Raw genomic sequence first — 10637 nt, 5'->3', positions numbered from 1 at the left:
GAGAATGTGTTTACTCCTTCCCTGAAGCAGAACTTTGCTCACATTTTCAGCAGCTCACTGTGGACATAATACCTATGAATAAATGAATACATGACAATTCTCCACCACGGAGGATCATATTGGTTGAAAGGGGTTTCTGTTATATGGTGCTAGGGAAAAAAAAGCCAGATCTGTCATCTAGTAGGCTGTGAAAAACACTCCTGATTTGACACTTAAGCATGTGAGAAATAACAGGATCAGCAGTAACTATTGAAAATTTGAAGAACAAACCAGCTGAAACGCCAGAATGACTAGGATCATCTGAGGAACACAGTAGGTGATCCTCTTTTGCCTTCAAGCTTCAAATTCCCTTAGAACAAAATGAACTGTAGTTGTGTAGTTCAGCCTAGGTGCCTGTGTTTGCAACTTTTCTGTATGTGCCCTGAATTGATAAAGTAGGATATTTCTGTAACTTCTAATTCTTCTGCCCGCCTCGTGGATCCAAAGCCCTATCTTACTCTTCTATGATGAGATTGTTTTGACTCCTCTTTGCCAGTTACCAAGACCGGTTTCTACTGTTTGTCAGGCATCTTACTGTGCTACAAAGAAGGATGTTCTATCCTACATTGACACTGATTCTTCCTAATTCTTACTAGTTTAGAATTTCTTCTAATGTTTTCAGTTCTGATCATTAGACCCATTTTTCTCTCTACAATCTCACTGTGACAATTCAATTTAATTATATGTTTCTTCAAAGATTTCTGTAAAATTCATGGCAAGATATGTGTTATCAATCCCCTAGGTGGTATTTAGTAAACAAGACATGACAGTTCAATTTTTTGAGGGTACTGTTTAATTTTAGTTTTTTTTCTCTCCCACAGAAGGCATAGTGACACAGAGCTAAATCAGAAGAGGCTAAGTAGCAATGTTGGAAAGTCAAAGCTTAATCACATAGGACTACTATAACTCGTACCCTGAAAGAAGCCACACTGAGATTCCAGGGACAGTCTTAGGTTAGATATTTCCTGGCTCTTGTTCTGCTGGCTGATACAGATTTTGTCTCTTGGTCTTGTTGCTGGGAGGGCAAAGAAAACCACCCTAGGACTGTAAGCAAGCAGCATCCTTGACACCTACTGTCTGCAGCCCAAAGTCACACACAGACAGGGAAAGTGGATCCACTTTGACCAGTTCACTTGTACAACACTGTCAGAGGCAAGTGTGGTCTGAACATGTCCATGAGGATGAGATCATGAGACGGCTGGGACCTTCAGCATGACTGTATTGCAAACAGTTTTTTTCCAACTAAATTCTCACAATTTTGACTTGATTTGGAATGGTTTTGAGAGGGATGACAAATGCTCTCTTCCCAGGAAAATGCCTCTTGACATACTAGAAGCCTTTGTGGATACAAATCTTTGAAAATGCTTTTGCCTTTATTTCTAGCAATCTTCTACCTTCAGTTTTAGCAATGGATCAGATGGTTTTGCTGTAGGTCTATGTTTACAGTTTAAGTTCTTAAAGATGAAATAATAACTTGTCAAAACATTTTGATACTGCAAATGCAAGCCGAGATTATAGTATTCCTTAATGTGGGTTTCAGTAAGTTCTAAATGCCACTTTATTATTCCAGTGCTAGCAGACCCATCTTTTAAAGTGAGAATAAACAAGGTCTGAACAGATAATAGAAGATAGTTTTTGCGCTAGAGGAATTACGATTAAAACATAACTTGATGTAGGTGGATGAGAAGTAGTTAAAGATTGCAAGCTCACAGAAGGCTCAGATCTTGCCTACAGAAGACGGATATTGTTTTAATGATAAATGCATGACAGTGTTTATTGAGAGTGTGAGGAGTAACATGAAATGAGATAAAAAAGGTGCTTTGAAGATAACACATGGCAGTCGAGTCTCGCAGTAGTGATTGACTGACCGTAAGGTCTGATATTTCAGTAATGAATGGAAGGTGATATGTGAAGAATCCTGAGAATGCAAACACATTTGAGTTGACATGAAGATCTGTGTCACTAAAAATCCCTCATGAGCTGGGACAGAACTAAATAGACTGATACAATATCTAAAATGCCTTTCTAAGATGGTCTCAGAGGGTTTCACTGTTGAGGTCCTACCTTATCTCCAAGGTGACTCATCACCAGGAGAAGGTGTTTTATTAACTCATCTTCCTTTGCTACAGTTTAAGTCCATTGATCTCATGTATAGCCCCAATACAGAAACAACGTGGCTCTCCTGGATTATGTTAAACTTCCAATCTGGCAATTCTTTTCAGCTCAACTGCTGTTAGTTTCCCAGTCTGCAGCCTGTTTCTGTGTATTGGATTATTTCTGATTGAATATAGAATTTTGTATTTGCTGGGCAGTAAATTGTGATCACTGGTCATATTTTGCTATATTAAGTGTAGCTCACACATGAAAAATGTTTTTGTTACTCTCTTGTTGTAAAGTAAATCCATCGATTTGTGAGACCCTGTTAAGTATTTGTTACATCAGTGTTTAATATTCAGACACTTTCTAATGGTTGTGCGCATGTAAAAGGAAGCAACACTTTCACAAAAGTCCTTGGAATAGACTGGAATCTTTCCACTGATTAAGAATTTCAGTCTGATTTTTTGCTCATGCCCTAAATGAAATGCTTCTTCAGTACTGTGTTGTTTCGTTTATTTTTGTTCAATACTTAACATGGACAAGAGTTAGAGATGATATTTTTCCTTTTAAGGTTTCACATTCATGTTGGGAAAATGGCCTTCTGTTTATATACTTTTTTTTGTTATTTCGTCTTTAAAAAAAAAAACAACTGAATCTCTGTTTGGGAGTTCATTTGAACTTGAGGCTTCAGATAAAGATCTCTGAAATAAATGGTGTGAAATATCTTAAAATAGACTGACCATGCCACCCTAATGTCATCTCATCTTGGAAGCTATGCAGGGTCAAGCTAGGTTAGTACTTCATCTCCATCAAAAGAGGGGTGGCAGGAGGGTGAGGGTGGGACTTGTCCTCCTCTGCTCTGCCCTTGTGAGGCCCCATGTGGAGTACTGTGTCCAGCCCTGGGGCCCCCAGTACAGGAAGGATGCAGAGCTGTTGGAGTGGGTTCAAAAAAAGGCTATGAAGAGGATCAGAGGGCTGGAACACTTCTGCTATAAAGAAAGGCTGAGTGAGTAGGGCTTGTTTAGCTTGGAAAAGTAAGGGCTTTGGGGAGACCTCATTGTGGCTTTCCAGCACAGGGGAAGGGAAGCATTTAAGCAGGAAGAGGAGCAACTTTTTACATGGTCTGTTAGTGTTAGGATAAGGGCAAATGGCTTTAAGATAAAAGAGGGGAGATTTAAGTTAGATGTTAGGAAGAAATTTAGATGGAGCCCTGGGCAGTCTGATCTAGTGGGTGGCAGCCCTGCCCACGGAGGTTGGAACTGGATGGTTCCTTCCAACCCAAGCCATTCTGTGATCTATGATTATATGGAGTTAAGTTCAGATGACATTAAGCAGAGTGACGCAGTCGATATATTGGAAAGAAGGGAAGCCATTTAGAGAGACCAGGGCAGGCTGGGCCATGAAAACCTAATAAGGCTCACTAAAGCAAAGTACAGAGTGCTGCACTTGGTTTGGGGCAATCCCAGGTATCTATACAAACCAGGGGGAAAATCTCCTTGAGAGCAGCCATGTGTAGAAGGATTTGGGGGTCCTGGCAAGCGAGAAGCTGGACACGAGCCAGCCATGTGCAAGGCCAACTGTGTTGTTCTGAGCTGCATTAAAAAAGGGGTGGCCAGCAGGGAGAGGGAGGTGATTGTTCCCTCTACTCAGCTCTTATGAGGCCCCATCTGCAGCACTGCGTCCAGGCCTGGGGCCCCCAATACAGGAGGGATGTGGAGCTCTTGGAGCAGGTCCAGAGGAGGGCTACTAAGATGATCAGAGGGCTGGAGCACCTCTCCTGTGAGGAAAGGTGGAGGGAACTGGGTTTGTCTAGCTTGGAGAAGAGAAGGCTCGTAGTGGCTTTCCAGTACTCGAAAGGAGCATATAGACAGGAGGGGGAAACGGCTGTTTCCTGAGACAGGGGAGGTTTAGGTTAGATATTAGGAGGAATTTTTTCACACAGAGGGTGGTGTCACACTGGAACAGGTTGCCAAAGGAGGTTGTGGATGCCTCGTCCCTGGAGGCATTCAAAGCCAGGCTGGATGTGGCTCTGGGCAGCCTGGTCTGGTGGTTAGCAACCCTGAGCATAGCAGGGGAATTGAAACTAGATGATCATTGTGGTTCTTTTCAACCCAGGCCATTCTATGACCCTGTGACTCACCAGACTTCACATACTGTAGTTATTACTAATATCTAACTGAAATTTGTTTGAAAAAAAGCCTGTCAGAGAAGGAGAAAAGTGACCGGAGTTATGAATAATTTGCCTAATCCACCCTTGGCTCTTAACGCATCATTGCAGGAAGACAAACTTTTAACTCACCAAAAAAGATTTCAACATTCAAACTCAAAAAGTTTGAAGAAATCATTAAAAATATACACTAATCTTTTTGGAATGTTGAATGGGTAGATTTCTATAAGAGATTAATGCCATATTCAAAGCAGAAACGCCATTACAGCAAGTAAGAGGCTAAACAGAACTTACACTAAACTAAGTAAAATATTAGAGATAGTGCTTATGTGCCCCTTTCTGCACTCGATGTCCTTCTAGCTGAACTAACTTTCCTACTGAAACATCCCCTTTCTTTCTCTTCCAATGTCTGCACATGCAAATATTTTTACAATTATGGGAACACATATCTCTGTTGCATCAACTTGTTCTACTGTTGTGCCTGTGATGGAAAAATTTCCTTCCCTGTTTCCTGCTGTGTATGTTATTGTTATATCGTTACTACTGCTACAAATAGAGTTAACATTATAGTAGTAGAAAGGATTTTTAATAGCGGAAATATACATTTCCTCCTGTCCAAAGGAATAAGGAAAGAGACAAGAGATAAAACAATGCAAAAAATGAACAAGATTATGGTGAAGTGGGATATTACAGTTATTGTTTTTGATTCATAAAAATATAAGTATGAACTTAAGGATTTGCCTTAGATGGAAAAATATTTCAAAATCATAGTGTCAGTGGTCATCACTGATTTCATATATGGAAAAGAAAAAGAATCCTTGCCTACTTGAAGAGTGGTTGCATAACATTTTACTGAATAAAAAAAAAGTCAAATTTTCAAGATGATACTGGATTTTTATTACAATTCATGTACATTTCCTTTGTGGTACATTTTACATACAATATTTATGCAACAAATACATTTCAAATGAACAGTTCTTCAAATTTTCTATGTGCTACACTGAAAATACAACCCATTTAAAATACTGAATCTGTTTTGCCATTCCTAAAATGCAGCTATGAGCTGAAAGTTAAGCTCATAATTGCTCTGTAATATGTTATAATTCTTTGCATAGTATTCCTGGTGATATTATATTTGTTACCACAGATACAGTATAATAAATTTTCAATCAGTTTATACCATACTTTAGAGAAACCAGACTTCTGATGCTTTGTCAAATAACTTTTCTTTCCAAGCACTGATGAGACAAGTTAGATCATTTGGTATAAAATTCTGGTGTTGCATGTTATATGTTTGGATGGTAACACAGAAAAGGAAAAACAAACCCAGGGACAAATAAGCAGCGAAGTGATGTAACTTAATAAATAATTAACTTAGTCTGAGAATGCTAGAACAGTGTGATTCCTGTTCATTTTTAATGCAATTAAAAATAAATTGTAATATCAAAATTAAGATGGAACCAAGAATCATGAAGTTGAACTAGTCTTGACTGGAAACAACTTGAAATATGAAGACTTTTCTTGGAATGATACCTGGTTCAAAAAATACCCACAGCAGAAAAACTGTGAAAAAACTTTTAAAGCTTTTTGCCTGAAATATTTCCCAGCAAATACATAAACTATTGGGTTAATACAGCTATTTGTGAGAGCCAAAGTAGAACTAAACTGCTCACCAAAGTTGAGAAAATCCTCCCAGAAACAGCCTTGTATCACTTCCATCTGGAATAATATATCAAAGAATATAACAAGATGGTAAGGAGTCCAGCACAAAAGAAACATCAGTACCACTAAGAAGATCAACTTTGTGGCCTTTGTGTCTCTGTGGTCCTGGCAACTCTTTGTCCTGAATGCTTTTAGTTCTCTTTTGTGTTCTTGTAGGGAGCGAATGGTACAGAAATTGAGGAAGACAATTGCTGTTGATGGCAATGCAAACCCCACTATGCTGAATACCAAACGATCAGCTTTTTGCCAGGATGGGGTGGGGAAGTCTAAAACACATGCAGAGATATTCCACTCAGGAAAGTGTTTCACAGTCCGAAACGTAAAGGTTGGGATACTGAGAAGGATCCCAAAGGTCCAGGTGAGCAAACAGATCCCTTTGGCTATAGTTTTGCTACGTATTCTTCTGTGTGTCAAGGTATGAACAAAAGTCAAATAGCGATCCAAGCTGACTGCTACTAGCAAGTAGATGCTAGTGTACATGTTTAGGTGGATGGATGCACTGGCACTACGACAAAGAAAATTTCCAAATGGCCAATTATACTTATTCCGTACATTCTCTGCCCAGAAAGGGAGACATATGAGGAAAATAAGATCAGCAACAGCTAGGTTCACAAGGTAGATTTCAGATATCTTCAGAGGGCCCTTGTACACTGAGTAAACGAAGAGAACAAATAAATTTCCAAGCATTCCAATAACACAGATGGTGTCGATACACTTGGGTACTAAGTAGTACACGATTTCCCACCAGTTATCCAAGTCTGGGCAAACAGTTGAGTTGCTCTTGTTTTCACTCTGGTTTGAGAAGGGAATGCTCAGTAGAGGACTTTCAGTCATTTTTTTAGGATTCTGTAATTAACAGGACACATTTTTGAAGTAAGAGAAAAGAACTGCAAAATGGAGGAATAAAGTTCTAAATGTTATCTCTTATCAGTGGTGTAAAAAACATCTTTTTTCAAATTTCTTCAGCACTGACTTGTATGAACTTAGAACTCCAGATTCCTTGTTGACAGAAAATGCAATTCATTTGCAGTTGCTTAATTTATTTCTCTTTCAAAGGTAATTTTCTTCTGTAAATACTGTATTTAGTGCTAATGGACAATTAGCCAAAATAATGATTTTCAGTTATGTCCTTAATACGTTCCAAATATTCCAGCTTTCACGAAAATGCCTTTTTTTTTTTCTCTGCATTCAACTAATTTCTGATTATTTTCTGTGTTCATTGACTCTGTAGCCAATATACAGAAGATCAGATTTCTGGAAACACTAAATAAATCTTCTGGATCTTCTGAAACACTAAATAAATACAGCTTGAGTTTTGGGAACAATTAAAAAAAATATTATTTTTAAAGAGAAAATTCTGCAATCAGATAAGTCTATTCAGCTATACAGAAAATTCATAAAATGAATAACTGTATTTTTACAGATTAGAAGAGTTAATTCTGACTTTCAGAGTTAGCAGTGAAAGAGAACATCTTACTATGTGTGCACACATTGGAACTGAGAGCACAAGATACTTGTTTATATAAAAGCATCTGAAATACTTTTAATATTCCTAAGACATTAAAAACAGATAGACCTACCTTATTCTCTTTCTTCGTGGCAGTTTAGGTTAAAAAAGTTTCAAATCCAGGAAGAACTGACAAACAGCAGTACAACAGTGATTAGGGAGAGAATTCAGACTCATCGGTGAGTGAGACTGAGCACTGTCTGAGTCTTTTGTTAGCCATGTGCATTATGTATGATGTTACCATTTGGAAGAAAGCCATTACATTTTTTTTTTTTAAGCTTTCCAAACGTCAGCTGTGGTGATTTTCAAGGCAAGTGAGACATTTCATTCTCGTTGTGAAATTCTTGAAAAAGTCAAGCTATTTGCCTTGACTTTTGCTCCTACGTGAACATAAATAAAGGTCTCAAATACAGGTCAATGGCAATTAATAGTTCTTTTGTATGAATAACAATGTTTGCAACAATGGCAATTTTATCAACTGCTCCAAACCACTCTCTCAGCGCCAATACAATCAAAGCCAAACTTTCTATGAGGTTTTTGCTTTGAGAACTCTTTCCTGTCCAGCTGATGTAGGGAAGGCGATACTGCATACATTGTAGGCCATGCCAAGGAGTTGGGATTAGAGCAGAAGAGGTGTTTGGGAAGGGTAGCTGAAACCTGGAATCACTAAACCTTTCCACCATTTTTGAAAACTGATGTCATTTGTACACCACTATAGATATCTAGTGCATTACTTTGTGAACGTGTGAACGTTACTTCTCAGGATTGTGTGATCGTGTCTGTAATTTATCAGGCATGCAAAATACCATCTGCATTTTGTTTCATTACATGAGACTTCGTTGACTGAGACTAATTGTCTACAAACTTAATTTTTTCACTTTAATTACCCTCTCATCTGAGAATAGATATCAAATTTCTAAATACAAATCTCTCAATTACATATGTGTAAACAATAGGTATCTTCAACTTCTTAAAGAGCAGTGAAAAAATAACAAAGGAACTGGAACGCTATTCACTTATAGACTGAAAGAAGGGTGATTTATATTAGATGTTAGGGGGAAATTTTTTACTCAAAGGGTGGTGAAGCAGTGGTACAGGCTGCCCAGAAAGCTGTGGGTGCCCCACCCCTGGAAGTGTTCAAGGCCAGGTTAGATGGTGCCTTAAGCAGTCTGAGCTGGTGGGAGACAGCCAGCCCACAGCAGGGGTGGGAACTGGATGAACTTTAAGATCCCTTCCAACCCAACCATTCTATGATACAATTCTGTTTGAAAACATTAGTCTTGTTGGCTGTCTGCCCAACAAATTCACCGTCTCTCCAAATTCTTACTCCACTGTGCTCTCCTTTGATTAATTAGTTAAAATATAAAAAGATCATGCAAGGCTGTACACTGATATCACTTGACAGACTTGTCATCATGACAAGCAGTTTTATTCTAACTTTCATTTTACTGATTAAAAATATGCTATATTGTGGTGGAATTTACAGAAACTTGAAACATTGTTCTGTTTGCATGCAATCACACTGAAAAAAATTCTAAAAAAATCCAGTATTTGATTGGAAGACTTAAAGCACTCAAATACTTCCATTTAAACAGTAACTTGTTTCAACATTTGTTTATTTTACTAACCAAATGAATCAGAATTAAAAATATCTCAAATGACGCCATCTACTTCTCTTCTGTCAATTTTTTTTTTTTTACATCTCAATCAAAATTTTTATTTTGGTAAATAATTTTTTTGAACACACAACATAAATCCTAATAACCTACAGGAGGTCAATATTTAAACATCTCATCCCACACTGAGTCACTAAGGTAAGTTAAATGGAAAAGTAGATCTTCGTCATAAACTTTCCATAACTTCCTCTTTGCTTACGCTAGTGGATTTGTGTTGAAGTTATTTTTTCATAAAGAACATTTGAGCAATAACAAGAACTTTGGAATTCAGCCTTGCTTGGACACAAATTTTCTAAGAGTGACCAACATCTGTGTTTTCTCACAGACATCAAATAGCAGATGGTAGCTACATCTAAAACGTAAATGATTAAAAAATGCAGACTTACTAAAATCATCATTTCAAAATAGATCAAAGCATCAGTTTTCAAGCCCAACTCCTCTTTGTTAATCTAGCTTCTGATTTTGTTTTTGTTTTGTTTTGTTTTGTTTTCATGTTTAAAACTTGTTTTCAGCAATAAAGAATCAAAATTCAATTCTATGCATTTCCTGGAAATTGTGAAATGAATAAAATCTAATACAGGTGCTAAATCATCTTAGAACAGGTGTTTAGACATCTTAGAATCTTAGTCTGAGTTCCTGACTTCTCCATAAAGTGCCTGTGTGAACAGCAACATCCTCCTATCCACAACAAGCATCAGCCACTTGGACCTAACTCTTTGTAAGACTGTTAAATTGTTTTCCAGGTGGAGTCAATAATCCACTTGAAAAAACAGGCAGTAAAAAGTTCATAACTATTCCTGCCCGTATCTACACAGAGCAATGCCAGACACCGGCTGGGAGAGGAGTGGCCAGAGAGCAGCTCAGCAAGAAGGACCTAGGGTGCTCTGACAGCAGCTCAGCATAGACCAGCATTGTGCCCTTGCAGGCAAGAGGCCAAACTACATTGTGGGACGCGTTATGCACAGCAAAGTGGTCAGAAGAGGTGGTTGTCAGCTATATTTAGATTTAGTGTAGCCTGGCGTTGCAGACCTAGGCTCCACACACTAAAAAATGTTGTTAAAGTGCTTGGAATATTCCAGTGGAGGGCAGAAAAGCTGTGACAGTGAAAGGCATGCCCTGTCAGGAGAGGCTGAGGGCACTGGGCTGTCCAGCTGGAGAAGAGGAAGCTGGGCGGCTACCTCCTTGCTCCCTGAGGATGGGAAGCAGGAGATGCCTGGCTCTGCTCCTGGAACTGATAGCAAGGGTGGGAGTGGCAGAGCTGCTAGGATCACATTGGACATTAGGAAAAATTTCTGTACTGTGAACGTGGTCAAACACACTTCCTGGGGAGCGCCCCATGCCTGTCAGTTGTCCAGAGGCATTCAGACAATGTTTTAAGTTGAGGTTACCCCTGAAGTTGTCAGGTAGTTGAAATTTGTGGTTTTTGAAG

General features: G+C 38.6%; 1 protein-coding gene across 1 annotated transcript; it reads right to left on the bottom strand.

Annotated features, from left to right (window-relative positions):
* Nucleotides 1-5176: 5176 nt before the first annotated feature.
* Nucleotides 5177-9957, bottom strand: BDKRB1 (bradykinin receptor B1). The gene is made up of 2 exons (XM_052694679.1): nucleotides 7606-9957; nucleotides 5177-6871 (listed from the first exon to the last, which is right to left on the bottom strand). Exon 2 carries the CDS (start codon nucleotides 6857-6859, stop codon nucleotides 5771-5773), a length of 1089 nt encoding a protein of 362 aa, XP_052550639.1. The 5' UTR covers nucleotides 6860-6871; nucleotides 7606-9957; the 3' UTR covers nucleotides 5177-5770.
* Nucleotides 9958-10637: the final 680 nt, after the last annotated feature.

This window comes from Tympanuchus pallidicinctus, unplaced genomic scaffold (genome assembly GCF_026119805.1).
Source record: "Tympanuchus pallidicinctus isolate F22 unplaced genomic scaffold, pur_lepc_1.0 scaffold3, whole genome shotgun sequence".
Classification (NCBI taxonomy): Eukaryota; Metazoa; Chordata; class Aves; order Galliformes; family Phasianidae; genus Tympanuchus; species Tympanuchus pallidicinctus.
The sequence above is the reverse complement of the archived record's forward strand: the minus strand, read 5'-3'. Positions and strand labels throughout refer to the sequence as shown.